At 41.1% G+C, this 21,246-nt stretch overlaps 1 protein-coding gene across 4 annotated transcripts; it reads left to right on the top strand.

Annotated features, from left to right (window-relative positions):
* Window positions 1-1,494: 1,494 nt before the first annotated feature.
* On the top strand, window positions 1,495-20,189 carry mgarpa (mitochondria localized glutamic acid rich protein a). Of its 4 annotated transcripts, XM_076739861.1 has the most exons (8): window positions 1,495-1,652; window positions 5,420-5,520; window positions 5,773-5,878; window positions 8,823-8,840; window positions 13,802-14,101; window positions 16,464-17,764; window positions 18,022-18,066; window positions 18,183-20,189. In XM_076739861.1, exons 1-7 carry the CDS (start codon window positions 1,577-1,579, stop codon window positions 18,055-18,057), a joined length of 1,938 nt encoding a protein of 645 aa, XP_076595976.1. In that variant the 5' UTR covers window positions 1,495-1,576; the 3' UTR covers window positions 18,058-18,066; window positions 18,183-20,189. The 4 variants fall into 4 exon arrangements, with proteins under 4 accessions (XP_076595976.1, XP_076595977.1, XP_076595979.1 ...); XM_076739862.1 differs by lacking the exon at window positions 18,022-18,066; XM_076739864.1 differs by lacking the exons at window positions 13,802-14,101; window positions 16,464-17,764; window positions 18,022-18,066; window positions 18,183-20,189 and adding an exon at window positions 10,580-10,718.
* The last annotated feature ends 1,057 nt before the right edge of the window (window positions 20,190-21,246 follow it).

Genomic DNA, 21,246 nt, shown 5'->3' with positions numbered 1-21,246 from the left:
AGCGCCAACAATAATACCACATGGAAACACTATGGGGAGAAAAGTTGACTGTGTCCACTTTAATTTTGTTCAACATTATTAATCATATTAAAGGAGGGAACACATTAGCATACATCTTCTTAGAGATATTTTAAACAACATCTCATAGATGAGCTGACAGGTGACACATCAGGACCAATGTAGCTACTCTTCACTCATCTAAATCACTGCCCTTATCAGTTACTGTTACCACCTGTTTCATTTCACTTGGAGCTCAATGTTGTGAAGACAGTGGAGATGTTTGTGGATTTCACAAAGAGCCCAGCCCACCTCTTCCTCACCCTGTGTGACTCCCCAGTCAACAGTGTGGAGTCCATCTGCCTGCTGGGTGCCAATCGTCACCCAGGATCTCCAGTCATCATCAGCGCAGTCACCAAGAAGGCACAGCAGAGGATGTGCTGCCTGTAGCAGCTGAAGAAGATCAACTGGCCAAAGTCAGTGATGGCACACTTCTCCAACTCCAACACTGAGCCCACCCTCACCTCCTCCATCACCACCTGATTAACGGCTGCCACCGCCAAGGATAAGGACAGAGTGCACAGTATCGTTCGCTCCTCCGAGAGGATGACTGACTGCAATCTGCCATCCCTCCAGAACCCACAAGCCTCCAGGACCCTGAGGCCAGCAGGAAAGATCATGGCCTGACACAAACTGTGGAACACTCCACGTCGCTAACGAAATGGAACGATCGGAGCTGGATCCTGCCTGGGAGCCGGAGCCGCTTTGTTTTTTGTTATTGTTTTTTTTTTTCTCATCTTTTTTTTCTGTTCAAGCCGCACATGATTGGTCAACTATGAGAAAATGAGGGACCACAGGAAATGCAGTAAAATTTGATTCTAAGTATGTTTTGTACATTAGTAATTAGTCGTACACATAACTTTCCATTAGTTTGGTAATTAATTAATTAATTAATTTAAGCAACAAAAAATCTGAGGAGCCACTTGGGAGCCGAGAGGCTGTTATGATCTTTGATTCTGAGGTACTTTTTCTTTTCTCTCTCTATGTTTATTGCCATGTGCCAAAACACCAAGGCACATTGCTTGTGTGTGTAACCTACTTGGCAATAAACCTGACTCTGACTTAAGCAGTCTATTTATATACAGTGCCATACTTTGGTGGCCTGCCTGGACTCTTGCTAGCTGTGTGTACACATTTGTTACGTACTCAGAGTGGAACATCTATGATTCTCTGTCTGCCTCTCAATTAAATGAATATCTTGAGCTATCCTGCATCCTCTCTGTAATGAGTTTTCACAAACCCAACCTCCTCTATATTATGAAAAACATTCTCCTTTGTGTCATATAGTCAACCCCCTTCTCCCCCAGGGTGCTAATGACTCCTCATACTTGCCATCTTCCTGTGGAACTGTGGCATTAACTACCCTTCATACATTCGACGCTGCACAACCTTCATTGCGCAACAGAGGGCAGGTCTGTCCTCCGCCTCCTCCTGCGTTTGCGTGCACAGAGCAGAGCAGCCATTCATCCAGCATTTGCTGAAGCTGCAGCATTGGCATCACAGCCTTCGGAGAGCAGCTATGTTTTCCTGCAGAGCGGCCTGGCAGAGGTGTGGGCCTTTGGCACGGAGAGCAGCCTACAGGCTGCCCCGGGATGGTGAGTGTCATCAGCCAGCCAAAAGACCAACCCTGAATCTGCACCCTCTCTGTACCTGAATGGGCCGTTTTCTCTTTGCTACCTGTCGCCTGTACTCTGAGCGTGCCGATTAGTACACTGTGTCCTCGTGAGTCTGTCTCATAGCCGCATCCCCAAACTGGAGGATGGCGATGGCTGCCCATGTGATATGAAGGTCAGCTTGGCGTTTTTGCTTCATTTGGGCTGGAACGTCGTTTGTGTGAATTTTTGTCTCTCGTATTTAAATTGTGTGATATTTGTATATTGCTCCTCGTGGAGGTACGGGTAAACTGGGAGCCGTGGTTGTTGTATTTCATAATTACATGAAACAAACCCTTGTATGTACCCCGCCAGTGTTGAGCAGAGCAGCAGACTGACAGACCAAATCTATAACATTAATCCGCTGTTTCCCGGCTTCTTTCCACACTCTACAAACACTGCGATAATTTAGACCATTGTAACTCGGGCCAAACCATTAATACGAATACATCTTAACGAGATACGTTTCGTCTCTGTGAAGTTACATTCATTGAAATGCCCCTGTTAATTTAAACATACATGTACAACGTGTGTATACATACGTACGTGACCTTCACTAGACTGTGAGTAGCGTGGAAACATGGTGGCCACTGTTAGTCACGTGGTGTACGCGTGTGAATGTGGTGTAATGTATAGAGAGCAGAGGCACGAGCTATACGTCTACGTTGCGTCTATGAGTTGTAAGCTTGCGCCACGTGCCACTCCATAAATCTCTGATAACGTTACATCACCATGAGTGACACATGGAAACACTGGAAACTGTCGGTGGTATGTAGGAGCAAAAAGATGACGAACTTGAACGAACTTGATGGGCATATTCCTCTCTGGATTAACATTTGAGTTGTGATACTTGCGAAAGTAACTGCGACAGGTGGCTGTTTCTCAGGGTACGCCATGTTTTTGCCATGTCATTACGAGAAAATCCTTAGTTTGTAGCTAACTCGGTTAAGTAATGATGTAAGCAGTTGACCTTGACTTTTATGTTCGATGGTCACGTCTGGCTGAATGTGTTTTAGCTAACTTAGCTTAAGTTTTGCATCTGAATCTCCATTAATTATATTTCCACTGGACATACTATATCCTCCTGCATCAGTATTCTCCGTGTTGTCAAAGTGCTTGGCTTCCTGAATGGCAGCCTGCTCCTCAGCTGGCAATGCCCTGCCTGCTTCAGGAAATACCTTTTGGCTTCATCCTGACCAAGCCTAAAAAAAGATGACAGCGTGACATGCCTTCTTACAAGGGTTTGTGCTTGCTGCCAGGCACTCCTGGGGGCCTCTAAAGAGATTACATTAAAGTAATGTCTGTCTACTCTATCCCCAACATCCACTCAGAGATGAGATACATATGGTGGACACCAGACCCTGATACTGCAGCCCTTCTTCACCTCAGTGGTCCCACTTAACCAGAGAAGGATATCATGCTGTAATCCTGTGACTTCTTGACCAGCGTCCCCTCCACTGGTCATGAATTCCCCCACATCTTATCCCCCCAACTCATACCTTTAGACTTGAGCCGATTAGCAGTATAAATAACAGGATGGTAGGGGGTCATGTCAGAGCTCTGGACACTGGATTAGCTCCTGAGAATGTGAGTCAGTTAATACCTGCAATACTGGACATGACAAGACCTCTCTACCTTCTACAAAAACTACTACTTACTTTTTGATAGTATTTGTCTCATTGATGGCATTAAGTCCGTTAAAACAATTGCAAGCCATTCATTGGTCATGTTATTTGACTTACAACCCCAGTTCCAAAAAAGGATAAAGGTTATGTATGGAATGTTTTACCTGTTCAAGTTATTGATGTTTGTAAAGACAGGCTTATTTGTAATTTGATGCCAGCAACATGTTCCAAACAAGTTGGAACAGGAGCAACAAAAGACTGGGAAAGATGTGGAATGTTCCAAAAACACCTTTTTGGAACGTTCCACAGGTAAACAGGTTCATTGGTAGCAGGTGGTAGTAGGTTCACCACTTTGTGAACACATGATTGAACAAAGAATATCATTACATGGACACAGGAACACTTTGTAAAACCGCTGTTGGTTGGAATCAGAGTTTTGTCTTTTTGGGGATTTGGGAGCTGCAGTATTGAATAGGGAATGCATAGATTTGTACAGTTTTAATAATCAAGTATTAAAACAGGCTTTTATTTCTTATATCCTGTCCTATCCATATCCAAATTTCCTATCATACTAATCTTTGTTCTGTAATATTTGGTTTTATTCATTGCAGTGTTCAGTTTGATTCATTCAGTTTTAGTTTATATTTTGTGTTCATACAGTCTGTTTTTTACATAGCGAATTTTTCAGTAGCCAGATTAGTGGATACAGTTTTTTTCCCTTTGGGCAGTCCAATTCTCTACTAAATGGCATTCAGCTACATGTCTTTGTATTAAGTGTTATTTTGTGGTGTTTACAAATTGTTTAAGTGAAAGCTCACATACACAATATTGCTAAGAGGTGTTGACTGTGGTCCAAGTTTTTTCAAGTAGTAAAGTAGTAAACAAAGCTGGCTTTCCTGCCTTTCTTGGCTAGTGCTAAATGTTCTGCCAGAGAAGAAAATGCTGTAAACTAAAACAGGTTTTGCTTTGTCAAATAAAAGTGGATTTGAATACTAGTAATTGTCCAAACCGTACAGCAGGATTTAAAGCTTCTAGTAGTACATGTTTAAAGCTGTGAGCATAACAGCCCAAAACCAAACTGTCTTTTCCTTTCAAGGGTGTGCAGTAGAGTATGTCACTTAACGTGCGTCAAACAAGTGCTGACAGGCATATTTTTGGCAATCTAAATCTATTGCTTTAAATCCAATCAGAGTGGGAGGCATCATGAGCCAGTAGAGCACCTTAGGGTGCTTTCTCACCAATCCTTTTCACGCTGAGGAAGCTGAAGCTTGTGGGCTTGTGCTGCACGTTATTCCTATCCCGTAGGGTCTTTTCAAAGACAGTCCAGGGTCATTGGTAGCGGGCACAGAGTAGTTTGTGTGAAGGCAAGGTTGATTAGATTTGTCATCCCATTGAAATCATCATCTGGTTCTTTTCACGCAATAAATGCTTTTCAAAATGTTATCAAATAATTGATGACGGTTTATTTTACAGGGAGAATTTATGTTCAGTTGAGCCAAATTTATTACCAGTAATGGTGACATTAACGCAAATAGCAATAGCCAGCAGCTACAGTGGAGCTCTTGGGCAACATTGGCGGGTGCCTTTGGGCCATGTGAAGGCAGTGGACAGGACTCCATTAGTTAGAATTTGTGCTTTATGGCCAATGAAAATTTTTTCAATGTATTGAATGCATCTCAGTCCATAATTCATTCCTTTAAGAAATTGCAAAAGAAAGCTAGGTTTTGATCCTTCTCCACATTCATCAACATTATTAGCATGGGGTCTTTTTGCAGTCTGCCATTTCAGTAATATGAAAAAGTCTCTGGACATTTACCAGTTCATATTGATTTCTATCAAAGCCTGTCTGATCTGCGTTAATAATTTAGACATAATATAATCCACTCTTGATACAACTAATTTTCATGAATTTTTGACAATCCTTGCCAGGTTTTGACAATAATGTTGTTGTTGCCAATTCCAGAGAGCTAGGCAAATTTTTATCAGTCGGAACTTCCTTAAACATGTTTGTTAAAGATGTTCAAAACCTATCAATTAATGACAGGTTTGAGAAAGCTCTAACGTGTGACCTGTAACCCTTTCCAGTTGTGCAGCGGAGGCCGATGTCATCAGTTCCTGGTGGGTCTGGGGACAACATACTATACGCCTTGCTGTGTGGTGGAGCCTTTGCAGGTTCTTTGGCATATGTAAGTGGTATTGTTTCTAGAAGTTCATCATTTCAGCTTCAACACATTAAATGATACTAATGTGCACTTAGCCAGGTCAACAGTGCTGGCAATATATCCTTATCAAAGAATTAAACTACCCAGTTCCAATAAATGAGCTGACATAAATGAAGTGAAATGACATAACTCAAAAAGTATGTGGAATGAGAATCTTTTCATTTGAGGAATGAGAAAAAAACAGATTCAGATTCAGACTTTTCCCTCTCTTCACAGGCATTCAGCACTGTGTCCTCAGACAGCGCCAGGTTCAATGATCGCATTTCAGAAATTAATGCCAGACCCAAGACAGAGTGGGTACCAAAACCATGGCCACCAAAGAGTAAGTATTCCTCACCTGCCACTTGTAGTTTTCACCCACTTCACCATAAGATAGTGGTGATCACAGACCAGATCCCTCCATTGGCTCAGCAACCTAGAAGTGTTTCGGCTTGCTCGTTTTTGTCGTGTTGGTATAATCCAGGTAGGGTTTGGTTCTGATGCCTGGTTTTATTTTAGATCCACTTCCACATTGGCTCCAAATAAGCTCCAAAGCTTAATAATCCCATATCAAGTTATTTCACCTCATACTTTTTCTGTTCACAAGTAGCAAAGTTCAAATGATCCAAGTAACAAGCTTTTTAGAAATTCTTCAGTTTTGGCCGGCAGTGATGGCTGCCTTTCCTGTTTAAAATGACAGATGCTGCCAGTGAGAAATAAAGTCTGCTATATCTAATTAATTTTAATTTTGTAAGCAACTTGCCTATAATGAAACTTTGTCATAAGCTGGGTTTCCGTCCAAATGTATCGCAAATTTTAATAGAATTTCTAGAAAATTGACCACAGAAAATACAAATGAATGCTTATATCTAACCACTACTGTTATGCAGCTATGAGGAGTTGGTTCAGTAGTTCAGTTGGTTCTGCAAGTCAGTGACAGTCCCTGGACAAAGAACATTTGTGAAGTAAATGCAGATGCAGAGAATAAGTTGATACTCATTTTTTCCATCTGTGTTGTGGTATTAGAAAAAATGCTGTTATTGAATCATTTAGCATAGGGCTTGTCAACTAGAATATTTGACTCTCTATTGTAATTTTTTAAGAAACTAGAAATTTAGCTCAGTGGGATAATTCTAAAATTTAGACAAATTCACTGCTACATTAAATTCCAGTGACAATAACACAAATTTACCCTCAGCTAGTCAATAATCCCATATGAAGAACAAAACAGTACTGTGCACATCTGAGTGTTAATGCATGATACCATGGACAGCGCCTTGTGCTGAAATCAGGGCCAACAAACGTAGCAAATGAAGTTTTTTGTTGAGTTAAACAATACTGTATTGTCTTTAATTGCAACACAAATGTATTTAAACACAAATGAAGACAAAATTATGCTAAGAATTAAACATACAGAGATGTGCCCCCAGTGTAATTGTGTTGGTGCTCTCAATCAACAGTGCTAGAAGTACTGCCCTTTGACTATTTACTGCTAGTCAGTTTTTAGTCCAAGCTAAAGAGTAAGCATGGAGCTCTGGAGGCCACAAGCACACCTTTCATTCCCATGCTTTAATCATTTAAAGGGCACTGACCTCAGCTCTGTCTAACAGAATTGTAGTGTGTTTCTTTGATTCACATGTAGCCCTCATTGATGTCTTGGGCTGCTCTGTCTGTGTGTCTGTGAGCCAAAAGATTGAGTTCATCCCAAGCAAAGGATTGTGGGACAGTCCGAGATTATCCTCTGCTTATTTCAGCAATGAGGGAACGTTACTGACCCAAAGCACAAATGAAGAGACTCAGCGTAGCTGCCCAGCTCAGTCTGACCATGTTGCGTTAATGTTGTCTTAATAGCTCTCACACACACACACACACACACACACACACACACACACACACACACACACACACACACACACACTCTCACTGCCTTAGTGCCTGCTTTCCTGCTTGTGTATTTTTTTTACCATGCTTGTAGAGTGCTGAAGTGTGAATGAAAATGTTTACTATTTTTCTGACATTCTGTGAAAATAATTGTGAATTGCAGACCTATTTTAAACTGCTGCTGCATTTTGTGTCAACTGTTTTCTTGACCTTGCAAGAAGGGTAGTTTGACAAAATAAATAAATAAGTAAATAATTACAGTACCTATTTACTACCTTTTCTGAGTTTTCAGTTGTATCTCATGGTCTTCATTTCATGTTCAGTTTTCATGCAGATGGCTCAGTCGTCATGAGATAAGTGTGACAATGACTCATGTGCTGCTAAAAACTGGGATACTTTAGCTCTGCTAAAGCTAATAAGGGGACCTTGGTTGGTTGGTCACAATGATTATTGCATTAGTTGTCAAGGCCAAATCATGTTTTTGGTGTTACAGAGTGGACTCTCTTCTCTCAGAAATGATTTTTGCCAGAGTGTGTGAGTGGCTGCAGAAAGCACACAAACAAATGTTTCATTTTGTTCTGCCATCTAGTTACTCATGGAATTAATGTATCTGTGTATCGTAGTCAATACTGACCCATTAAAAAATGCCTGCATCAGCCCCCATACTGATCGGTAGGATCATTGATAGGGACGTGTCCTGAATATGGCATGCATTTAACCACCAGACAGCAGTTAAGCAATACATCTTTCCAGTGTGACTTAATGTTTAAGTACTGCTGAATTGAGCTCCAGTGTAATAATTGAAATTGTAAATTTGGCATTTCCGTCTCTACCTTGGATCCAAACCAATATATGGTTTGGTTCTGCCAAAACGCTCACATTAGTGCATCTTTATTGTTCAGTACCTCTGCACGTCCCTGCTCTAAACCCCCTTTCCTCCCTAATACAAACTCATTTCCTCCAAACACAAACATCTTCTGGTCCAGCGCACACGACTGTGTATTCTGCTTGAATCTCATCAGTGTTTTACATGGATGACATCAGTTTACTTTATCCAATTTGACAAGTATGAAAAGAGCAAACAGACCAATTGGCAGTGCACTGATACCATCAGCAGTAGCACAGCGTACAGTCACTAATGCGTGGAATGAGATAAATCCACTGTGTAAACTATGTGGCTTACGCAGAGCCCAGTTCACTGCTGCTATCAAGATGACCTATTTCAAGTAGATTTCATCACATGAGAATTGCAAAAAGTTTATTTCAGTATTCTGCAGAAACAAATCATAGTTTTCTTTTCCTTACTGTATTTTTTTTCTTTTTACTGCTCATCAACTGAGCTGGCTACTGTTGCCATGTCTTGTTTTTATGTGAAACTTACACAAATGTTTCCCTTTACTTTTCAGGTGGGGACGATGAAGAGGGTGAGTTGTATCATCACACATATTTTGCTTTCATTCATCCTCACTGCCTGAGAACGTTCTGAATGCTTCACTGAAATGTTGACCTGGGTTCAAGGAGATGTTGGCATGGGCTTGATTGTGCTTCTAATATTTCACTAGCCTGAAAGCTCATGATCACACTAATCACTGAATGTTTTAGCACTCCTAGTTCCAAGATTAGACCTTGGGAAGGCAGTTGACCAAATGTTATAGAAATGAAGATATCTACATCTAAAATGGAAATGATGTGATTGCAACAGCAGACAGTGCAGATCAATACATTGCATAGTAAATATGAACTTTAAAAAATAACAGATGTTTAACATGACAGCCTGTTATAATAATGCAGTATCATGTCAAGTAAAAGGAAGATGGGGAATTGTAAATAATAATAGGAACAGCAGAGCAAGTATACCAGGGTCCAAGCACCTGACACAAGTCTGAGTGAAAGGGTCACTGACCCCAGGTGATTGGCAAGTCAAGAGCTCCTCAGCATTCAATGAAGATATGCTTGCTAAGTACCTAAAATACTCAAAAAACTGCTCCAAAAGCACACTGATTGGGGTGGGGTGCATACAATGCATAGTTGACACTTCCTTGCTTAGAGATGGGTATGCACTCTAAACAGTACATTCTCATGCTATATTCTGGTGACCTTAACTCCTCAGCATTTTGCATGTAGTGTCTGATAGAGGGCCAATACTGTGTACGATATAGCAGAAGAACAGCAATGCAAGGTTTGTTTAAAAAAGTTTTAAAAAGGAAAAAACTCAACTGAGACATAGCAACATATTTGTTTGGAAGGAACAGAAATGCAAACAGTCACACACACACACACACACACACACACACACACAGACAAATGGTGCAGATATTTGCCTCTGAACAGGGTGGGAGTTTGACATCAGCCACCAGTAGAACTCTTTAAAATCAAAGGGGCAGGTAGATTTCTGACACAAAATAATAATTAACTGTTAAGTGTCTGGTGAATTGTTATACTTATCTGTGAGTGGATGGTAGGTGGTCACATTTTAAAGTTAATTTCACACTTAGCCTCTGAACAATACATTTAGTGGATGTTAGAAATGATTAGATGGATAGATAATCTTCTTGAGTATCTTATCTTTGGCTTTAGTTAAATTTCTGTAGTTGCAATTAATCCGACTCCTCTTTAGGATATCTGCAGGATTTCTACTTTGGGACCGTGTACATACATGTAACATGCAGTATCGTGTTCTTCGTAGAGTTTTGTTTTTCTTGGCCAATACAGTTTTGACACACCTGTCCTTCTATGTGACCTCCGTCTCACCTCTCCTGATTTTTGCCCTTGTGGCCAAAAAGCTTGGTCACCAAATCAGTCCTCTCCTTCGACACCACTCAATCCTTCCCTTCTCTCCATCCTACTCCTCACTGTGTTCCTCTTGTGTTAGCAGAAGTAGGTGAGGCTTTCAATAAAAACAGAGACGTCTTAGCTCCAAGGTGGACAAACTGGTGAATTTGTCATAATATCCTCATGACTAAGGCTTCTTCTAACAGCTCTCGCCATTAGCATCACCAGCGCATCTTGCCAGCACTCCATTACCATATTTTACAAACATGACCTCTGTGGTTGAATTTAGATTTCATAATGGCATAGTCGTGTAAATTGAACATGGCTTTTTAAAAAGCTCCACTTTTATTCTTCTCATTTCTCTAACTCTTTTTGTCTTTACTCTTTTCAGTGTAATGGTAGAGCTAAGGTCCTCTGTGGCCGCATGGATATTCGTCCTAGAACTGGAGTCTTTGGATCTGAACAGGAAAACAAAATCCCTCCCTCCTCCTTTCCTCCTCTCCTGTACTGCTAAGAAAGAAAAGAGTCCTCTGCTCAAACCTCTGGACATTTCTGTGAAGGATATTAATTCTGTGTTCCATTCTTCCTTTTGTTGCCACTTGCTGCTAACTGTTAATGTGTAAATCTGTGAAGAGGATAAATGGACAGAACTTTAACATTTTTCTTTTGACAATAGATTATTTTTTCAACGCCACTCTGGTTTAGAATGTTAGAAAATTTTGTGTTTTTGTGGGACATTATCTGGTTGGTCAGCAAAACTGTCGAGCAGAGCTATCATTGCTAACACATTAGAGTTCACTATTGTGAGTGATGGTATGCCATTAGCATTATCTGAAGGGCTCTGTTAGCTGAATTTGCCAGGTTTACTTTTAGCGCTATCTCAGGTCAACATATTTATCTAGTGGTTAGATATTTATCCACTGTATTTACAGTCTCAAAGGCCACTTCAATAATAATTTTGTATATGTTTATGTTCAGTGAAACTTTCAGTATTGACAAACTTTTACAGCACTGGCATTTGTATGAAAATATAAAGATTATTCATGATCCTTCATCTTTACGCTCTACTAGCTACAATGTTTACAAAGAATCTAAACGAAGAAAATATAAGAAATAGTCTTGTCACTGTGCATTTCCACTGACATGATAATGTTTAACACACATTTAAAGGTAATGATAATGATGTAAAAGACCATATTAGTATTTAGCCTTAAATATTTTCATTGCTTCTCTGCGTTTTTTGGCGCATCCTCCAATGGGAAGTGTAAATGATTGACTTCCAAGGCTGTTATGAATGCCATATCTGCCCGACAGAGTTGCAAAGTGGGAGGAACTTTTTTTCAAGGTCTGGGGTCCTGGAAGAAAAATTGAAATCATCTTTACAAATGACAAGCAAAGATGAACATTAGAAAATACCTGGTTCTTTGATATAAACGTTAAAGGTACAAAATGCGTAGTTAGCCAATCATGCATTTTGGTAATAACAATTGAAGAAAAAAAACTTCTCTTTTTTGATTAGTGCTCAATTTTGAGTGGCTAACAAATATAGCACAGTTGTTTGTTCTCAATCCCAGCCTCTCACTGGTTTCTTTGTCATATCAGTGGGGCTGAGCCACATTGCTATTGTAGCATTTGTAGCCGTCTGTCATACCAAACTGGTGGAAGAAAGACTTCAAACTGACAGCCATAACATAAACTTACGGACAGTATTGTTACATTGTGCAGGAGACACCTGTGTTTTAAGTTGAGGAACATTGGAGGTATCATAAAAACAGGGCTTTTGTATTGGAAATTTGCAGGAGGGGAAAATTCTCCCTGAACAAGCAGCTCCTCCACAGTGCTACAGAGCCTTAACATATGCTCAAATACTACCTCTTATATGACATCATGTCAGCAGGCAGGCTACTATCACTCCCAATAGTCAATGATCCAAGTGTTGAGCACTCGACTCAAAGTTTACTCCTGACCAGTGTCCTACGAATGCTGTATATTTGTTATTGGTTCATACAGAACAAATGGAGTTTTCTCTCAGTTAAGAAGTAAAGACGCACAATTTACCTGGGCTGTGTCAGTGTTTTTCTCAGTGTCAGACTCACTTTCAGAGTTCCAGATATATAACTGATAGCTTAATTGGATGGTAAGAACCAATATTCAACTTCACCCCCTCCACCCTGCACCTTAACCTGCACTCCTCTGCCCTTCCTTTTCCCTTCCCCTCCTCCCCTCTTTGTCCTTCTCCTCCCTGTCTGAGTTGGCATGCAGTTTGTGTCGTAAAAGTGTCGCCTCTGGTTTTTTTCAGATGATGTGTTCACTGAGGCAGTGGTAAGGTTTGGAAAATCTGGGAAAAAATAATATGATAAGCTGTTAGTAGCTATGTTTCCATCCAACGCTCCATCTCATTTTTACACAGTAACACCTGGCTTCCTGTGGTTCTACCAGCCCGTACACCACAGGCTGCTGCTATTCACCTACTGTTATATTAACTGCTTCATATTGCTATCTGTTATCATGAATAGAATGAGATTTTTCTCTTCATTGACCTGTCTGTTCTCTGCTGTTGAAGAGGTAAATCACTTGGAAACACTGATACAAGAGAAATCAGCTGCTGTATTGTTTCCCTCCCTGTGGTTTCTGTGGTTACCATAGTCACACAGCCAGCCACAAAGAGTTGTGCTCACTGAGCCCATGCACTGCTGCCATCGTGTTTACATTGAGAACAATAGAAACTACATGAAATAAAACCTTGTGTTATGCACTGTAACTCCAGATTCTATGAATATGTTCCCACAATAGGCCCACCTACTAAATGAGCATTGACAAAAAACCTCAGTGTTGTGCGAGTGGGGATGTACCCATTAGATGGCTGTTTCGATACTCAGGATCGTAGAGTTCCATGTGTTGCATGGCGCTCCATTAGTCTGCTTTCATTGTTACAGACCACAGCTAACACAACAGCCAGTGGGGAAACTTTATCACTTGCTCACTCAGTAAGTCAGGGACAGACTTTTGGGCTGGCCCCCACCTTGCTGCAGTCCAGCAATAAGTCCATGGCACTGTCAGGTCACTTGTAGTGTGCAGTATGCAGAGTTTTTTCTCCACTTACTGTGAAATTTGAATCCAGTTAGATTAAGAAGGGTTCAATAATAATTTCTTCTCACATTGTAATGGTTCTTTGAATTTCCAATAAAAAGTGACAATCCTGCCACATTTGAGTGCGCATTAAAAGAAGATTTTTAGGGATTACAAAACATTTCACCACTTTTTTTTCCCCTTTTTCTTGTCCATTTCACACCTTGGATGGAAACCTAACTACTGATAGTATATTAAGAATATTGTGTATCGCTACTTTTTAAATAATAATCAAAATAGTTCACATTTGAGAAAAGTGATGTCTTGCCTGGTTTATGGTCTTACATGCAGCATTTCAAACTGCATGTGTCTGTAGAAAACACAGTGGCTGCACCAGTGATAAATATTATTTGGTTGATGGGGCGGGGGGGTTGTAGAGTGAACATCAAGACCATTGGCTGCTCACTGTACTGGAAAACAGAATGAGTTTGCCCTGTCCATCAAGCCAATGCTCCAGCCAACACTGTCCCTTCTTGTGTTCCAGATGGAGAACAGGAGGAAGAGGCGGCAGCAGCTGAGGAGGCCAGTGGAGAAGCTGAGGTTGGCGAAGAGGAGGCCCCTGCAGCTGCTGATGGTGAGGCAGAGACTTTAGTGGAGGCAGTTGCTGAGGCAGTCACAGAGGCTGCTGAGGTCGTTGCCGAGGTGGCTGAGGTCGTTGCAGAGGCAGCGCAGGAAGTGGAGACGGTTGCAGAAGAAGTGGCCCAAGTGGCTGAAGCTGTTGAGGAGGCTGCTGAGGCTGTGGCAGAACAACCCGCCCTCGCTGCAGAGGAACCCGAAAGCAATGGTACGAGTTCTTCATCTGAGGAGGAGGCAGCTTCTTCTGAGGCCTGAGGTTCCACACATTCACTACAGGGAGATGCACACACTACTAGATACACACTTGGCTATCTCGAAACCACTTTAATTAAAGAGCTGCTGACAGCAGGTCTTTTTCCTCCATCACAACACAGAACTATAGAAAAGGTAACTTATAATCACTGTCTAGAACCACTATGGGTCATTTGCTTTTTCTCAGGTGCCAGGGTTCACCTCTTATTCATCATTCTTCTCTGTCTCCTAAAACTGTATATTTTCTCTTTTATTTATTGGAGTGGGTATAAAGGGCAGCCAGCACTGTGTGCAAATTAAGCATTTTTTCATGTAAGGATGACTCAAGATTTTAATGTGCAGCGTAAATCACTGTGTACGATGTCTATATTAGTTGAGATTATTATGAGGCCTAGAGATGTTAAAAATCAGCAAGGCCATCTTCTCAGCAGGTTCAAAGTGGCAGTGAGGTCTTAATGCGACGCTCATTTGCAGTTATGGGTGAAATAAATGTGATCACTCTCAATACAAACCTCATTCATGCAGATTGGCTATGATTTTGCACAGTTAACAGTATTAAAAACCTGCTCATTCACCCGCGAGATTACCACAAGCCTTCTGTAGGTTTCCACGCAAAAGTAAATAGACATGGCAAGAGAACAAGCAGAGAAAACCCCTCAAATGCTGTGATATTGTTGGTATCTTTTTGTTATGAAGGACCTAATGCTAATTTATGAGATTTGACTAAATACTGTATTTCTCCAATATAAACCTCTGTAATGTTTTAATACTTTGCCAGTTATCACAGAGCAGGTAGACGCCTGTTAATCCTTAAACTGTCGTACAGTTGTGTATATCCTACAGAGATACATGAACATGAGATGGCTCTGAAAATTGTGTACAAATTCTGTAACTGCTGCAGTGTGTTATTTTCCTTAACTGTAATGTGAAATCACCAGAGGAATCATAAGGTCAGAGAAACTGTCAAAGAAACGATTGGATTACTGAGTGATTCAAATCTTATGTGATCATATTTTTATTTTGCTTATAACTGGATAAGGAGCACTGTGAAAAGTTAAAAGTAATTAATTGAGCCATACAATAAAGCTTTGATCAAACCGGAAAGGTTTACTGCTCTTTAATTTGTCTGAATTGGTCTTTTTATCATTATTTTGTTTTGTAGCTTTTAAATAAGGACATTTCTAGCTATTCACACCAGTTTAACAATTGCATTTTCAGTGCTTTTTTGTCTTCTCAAATACCAAATATATCTTTTGTAAATTCTTGAAATGCATTCAATATGAGATGGCAATATCTAAGTCTTCAGTGATCTTACAGATGCAAGCATGCTCTTTTCATTTATTATTAAATGAATATTTTAATCAGGCTCTCTACAGCATCTCCTCACTCAGCTCTGCACTCAGCTCTGCTTTGCAGCACTGTGTATCAGCAATGCACGGGCACTTCTCTAATCATCAGACACAACCTTTGCTTTTTGCATAGTGATATACTTTTAAGGAGTATTTTTGCATGATATAGCTATAGTATATTCCATATGCATTCTTAAAAATCCTCACTTTCTGTACTTAACAGTGAGGATTTGAAGGAGTCGTGCTTGGTGAATGGTCTTTTGTTTGAGCACGACTGATGTATCGGCATGGTCAATATATTTCCAATTCTAGGTTATCACATAGCCTTAATTAGTACTGCTGTATATTCCGTCCACCAGAGAAGACTGATGAGTTATTTTTCAACTATAAAATGTCCAAACCATTATCTTGTTGGTCTTGTATCTTTAATAATCAAATTGAAGAGAACTTCATCAAAAATGAAATATGCAAAAATATTGGCAGATACATCATTTTTTTTTTTCTTCAAGCCTCAAAAACTTATGCACATCTGCCTCAAAAAATCCATTATTGTACACATTCCAATATTCTTCTCAGTTTTACTGATTTCTTGCAAAAACATAATTCAGAGTTTAAAGCAGTGTATTTGCCCATTATTATGTATGCTGTGGTTTGGTTTTTGCCCATGCAAAATTTCTTTGGGAAGCTGTATTTTCTCTGTTTTGGGCCACTTCATAAATGCTTCAACTGAATAACACAGCTTTCCTGTAAAACCTTTTTTTCCTCTTCAACCTCTTCAACTGTTGGGTGTTAACCTTGCACCTGTATGTAGTCACAATCACCAGATTTGTTGGTACCATATCCTCTATCCTGAGAAGAGTCTCACAAAGCAAGTTACCATGGTTAATGGCCTCACGTTGTATAAGCTAAAGTTGTAAAAATATAACTTGAGCATCAGTGATGTTTGGATGGCTGGATTTTGTGTTGCAGTGCTGCTGGCAGCTGCCTCTACTGTAGAGGTACCGAAGATAGCTGAAGTAAAGGAAGGGTTGGTGCCCTCTGTTGAAGACATCCAAGTGGAAGATTCCGCAGCACCGGTAGAGGCAAAGCCTGTTGAAGAAATTGCACCAGCTGAGGATGCCCCTGCACCAGTAGAAGCAGCTCCTACACCAGTGGATGCTACATCAGTACCAGTAGAGGAGCCCCCTGCACCCGAGGAGATTGCACCATTACCAGTAGAAGAGGCCCCTGCACCAGTGGAGGTTGCACCAGTCCCAGTAGAAGAGGCCCCTGCACCAGTGGAGGTTGCACCAGTCCCAGTAGAAGAGGCCCCTGCGCCAGTGGAGGTTGCACCAGTCCCAGTAGAAGAGGCCCCTGCGCCAGTGGAGGTTGCACCAGTCCCAGTAGAAGAGCCCCCTGCACCAGTGGAGGTTGCACCAATCCCAGTAGAAGAGGCCCCTGCACCAGTGGAGGTTGCACCAGTCCCAGTAGAAGAGCCCCCTGCACCAGTGGAGGTTGCACCAGTCCCAATAGAAGATGCCCCTGCACCAGTGGAGGCTGCGCCAGTGGCAGTAGAAGAGGCCCCTGCACCAGTGGAGATTGTACCAGATGCGGAAAAAGCCCCTGCACCAGTAGAGGTGGCACAAGTTGAGGAGACCTCTGCACCACTAGAGGCGGCAGCAGTTGATGAAGAAGCCCCTGCACCAGTAGAGGTGGCACAAGTTGAGGTGACCCCTGCACCAGTAGAGGCAGCACAAGAAGAAGAAACCCCTATGCCAGTTGTTGAACTTCCAGCACTAGTAGAGGTGGCACAAGTTGAGGAGACCACTGCACCAGTTGTTGAGGAAACCCCTGCATCAGCAGAGGCAGCACCAGTTGTTGAAGAAGCCCCTGCACTGGTTGTGGAAACTCCAGCACCAGTAGAGGCTGCACAGTTTGTTGAAGAAACCCCTGCACCAGTCGTGGCAGCCCCAGTAGAGGAGACCCCCGCACTGGTTGTTGAGGCTCCAGCACCAGTAGAGGTTGCACCAGTAGAACCCGATGTTACTGCAGCTCTAGTTGAAGAACCAGTCATCACGGCAGTTGTGGAGGAAGTTGCAGAAGCCCCTGCGGTGGAAGAAGCAGTTGCAGCTCCTGCAGAGACCCTGGCTGAAGATCCCAAGAAAGAGTACATTGTTGTGGTTCTGGAAGGAACCCCTAAAGTGGAAAAACGGCCCAGGGTGCTGGGAATGGGGCCCATGACTGGTAGAATCATCCCAGCTCCAGACGATGAAGATGGCCCTGCTTCTGAGGTACGAGATAACTTTTGTGTTTAGGCTGATCTCAGATTGATTAAAGATTCAGTGTACTGATGTGATCAGTATGTACATGACTAGTGTATTTCCCAGCCCAGTGTAACAGTATTTTAGAAAGCATTGAAGAGACCTCTTTTTACTATCAGGATGCAGTATAACACGATATGTAATGACGTTTTGACCCCTACTTGTCTTAATCAGTGTGGGCTTCAAAAAAAATCACTCTAACATGGATTTTAAACTCTGCTATTCAGGGTAAGCGACGTCTTCTTAGGATGCAAATGCAGTAATTCCAACAGGTACTGAGCCTTTGATTACTCTTGCTACTGTAGAATAGGCTATGGACACGATGTATTCATATAGACACTGAAAATGTACAGCACCATTGACTTTTGTCTTCTGTCCTCCATCACAGTAAAGGGCTCCCGAATGATGGCTTTCTATCCTGCAGAAGAAGAGGATGTGCCTTTCTCCTACACTTCCCCTTCCTCCTTTTACCCCTAAAAACACAAGGGGCTAATATGTAGTTCCAGTGTAAAGATGCACATAATACACAGTGTTTAGATCAATGCCAGCTTTTTGGAGCCATCATCCCAACCTATTGGTGGTACCCATATAGCCGATATATTGTGACACTCCACTCTGACATCGCGTCTTGACTCCACAGTCCCTAATGAGTCAGTCAGTGGTTCAACAGATCTCTGGTTTATCCTTTAGTAGCCTCAATGAAAGATCTGGTAACTCCAATGAACTACAGTCTGTTTACTGCTGTGGACAAAACTGAGCCATTCAGTCCACAGTTTTTTATGTTACCGTGTTTACTGCCTCAAAAGTCACTCCACATACCTTGGTACTCCTCACCAAATCCTATTAACCCAAACAGTGCCCAGCCACTTGTGAAGTGAACCTATAGTGTTAATGCTTAAGGCAAGGGATGTTTTGAGTCACCAGCATTGTGTACAGTACCCAACCTCAGGTTTTTCCTCCTTTTTCTCTTGGTGTGAAAATGAACGGCTGGAAGCACGTGCAGCAATTTGTTTTTATGAAGAAACACTTTGAGAACACTGGCTACACAGCCCATTTAAAGGAGCTACCTTGCTACCTCAGTTTTCCTTCTTGTTCAGTCTTTAAGATGACACTACAGATGTTTTGATGCCATTAGTGTTACAGCTCCAAAGCCAACAACACAGTTGCTGAGGCACTAACTTCAGCAAGCACATTGTTATTTTTCACAAGTTGAAATTTCATCACTAAAACAAGTTATCCTGTAAACCTAAAGGCATGTGTTCGTTTCCCTTTACTTCTCTTCCTTCAAGGGGAGCTTAACAGTAAAACACACACACACACACACACACACACACACACACACACACACACTCTCTCTCGCTGCTGCTGCTGCTGCTGCTGCACTGCTCTCATTGGGTTAGAACACTGAAGCATGTTTCACTTTCGGCCACACCCAGGTTGGCGATGTCACAGTAGGTGTTTTTCCCTTGACAGCTGTTGGAAAATAGCAGCTGTGCATCATGAATAGGGGTGTTTCCAGAAATGGAACAGACTTGAAAGTTTTGACCCACAGAGAGCACAGCAGGTGTTTTCTTCTATTTTCAGTGTTGTTTACCTGTTTCAGGGAGGTTGTTCCTCTCCTTACTTTTTGCAGACAATCTTATGAATACAGTGAATGTGCAAAATACTAAATGATATACCCATATTAAATTACAAAAAGTCCTTCTCACATCCTTTTTAATCTACATCTCTGCCTTAGCCACTGATATAGATTGAAGAAAGAAACTCAATAAGGGATACTGGTTTAACATAGACTGATTATCAATGTACATTTAAGTGTAGCTTAGTATCATGGCTCTTTGAACTGTGTTTGTGAGTTGAATAGGCGAGTGCACAAGCAGCATCATGTTCTTTCACTCTACTTCTCTGTCCTTTGGAATAGCTTTTCTTGTTTTGTTCTAGCGTTCAGCCCTGTGTGGATGTGTAATTTAAAGGTTTGCAGCAAGTATGAAATGTCATGATGGTGATGTGCTGGTTTGACATGAAATGCGTGTGTTTGGGAAATGTTACATTATGTCTGAAGAAAAGTCTCCAGTGTGAAATGCTTTGACGGTTGTGTTGTAGTCTCTCTTCCTTGATACCTTCTTTCAGATTTCCTCACGTCTATTATTGAATTTCAGGCTTTGGTATCTTGGCATAGGATACTTTGAAATAGATCTGAGATCACTGAGGGAAGAATTGAACCTACTGTTAGTAAGAATGTTACAGAAATTAGATGATTAGTCTGTCTTTGGTGTTCACAGGCAGGTTCACAGGTCTCGATTAAGATGTAAGTGAATGTCTTTGACTTAGCAAAGGACAAACTGGCTATTACAAATGTTACTGTTTTTGCAAAATAAAGAGGGATTAAACATGATTTTTGTCTGATTGCTTGTCATTTTAAAGTTTTTCCCAAGAACACTGTTCTACTTGGCTTAACCTAACCCGACATAATAGTGTGTTCTGTGAAATCAGAAGGAATAACAATAGTAAGAATTGTCAATGACATAATTTGTGTGAAAAGAATTGCAGATAGAAGAACCTAACTCCTTGAGATTGATAGGTAGCATGAGCCCAAATACATATTTGACCTTTTTTTCTACAGAACTGGAATACAAATACTACAGTGAGTTTTTATTTTGTTGCTACCATCTCCATTTTCTTCAGTTGTTTAGGTGTACATTTTTTTTTAAATATGCAAAATCAGTGTCCCTCTGATAACTAAAAAGTTGTATGCACAAGTGAAATATAGCCATTCTCGCCTTGCTCAGTAAACTCAGGGCTTTTGCTGCTACCAATACTTTGACCAGTAGCTTATGGTGGCTAGTGCACTGATGCTGCAGTGCTGGATGTGCAGCTAACATTACTCTCAGTTCGCTGAGTGAAAGGCCCTGAAGATGAGTTTTTTCAAGCAGCCTCAGTTTTGGATATTTAACATTAAAGATATCTATTTGTTTCTCTGTGCTCTTCTCACTGGTTTAGAAGAAGTTAGAAGTTAGAAGAAGGTCATACACCAATTAGGCTTTAGCAACTGTTGAGTCAGAATCTGATGACAGCTAAGATAAGACTTTACTGATCCCACACCGGGGAAAGCCAGCAAATGTTACAAAGAGCAAGCATGTTGGCATAAAGAGGTCAAAATAAGTGTTCAGAATAGAAAAACAATTATTTATATGCACACTTGTACAGATTATAAAAAATAGTAAAAGAAATAGGGTTGTTTAGTCACTGTTAAACCTGTTCAAAGCACATCCACTGAGTCCTGATGAAGCAAATGATCTAAATATTTAACTCTTAGTGAGTAATAGTGAAATGGCTTTCTTGATCTTGAATATTTAATATTATAAAAGAAAATTGACTTTGGGACCTTTACTGCTCATCAACTTATACTATTATGCTATGTATTAGCAATTACCATTTTCCCCAAATCATTG

This window comes from Chaetodon auriga, chromosome 9, assembly GCF_051107435.1.
Source record: "Chaetodon auriga isolate fChaAug3 chromosome 9, fChaAug3.hap1, whole genome shotgun sequence".
NCBI lineage: Eukaryota > Metazoa > Chordata > Actinopteri > Chaetodontiformes > Chaetodontidae > Chaetodon > Chaetodon auriga.
The sequence above is the reverse complement of the archived record's forward strand: the minus strand, read 5'-3'. Positions and strand labels throughout refer to the sequence as shown.

Coding starts and splice junctions, on each gene's coding strand:
- mgarpa (XM_076739861.1), top strand. CDS start 1,577: ATGTTTTCCTGCAGAGCGGCCTGGCAGAGGTGTGGGCCTTTGGCACGG. Junction 1,653..5,419: donor CTACAGGCTGCCCCGGGATG/GTGAGTGTCATC, acceptor AACCCTTTCCAG/TTGTGCAGCGGAGGCCGATG. Junction 5,521..5,772: donor TTGCAGGTTCTTTGGCATAT/GTAAGTGGTATT, acceptor CTCTCTTCACAG/GCATTCAGCACTGTGTCCTC.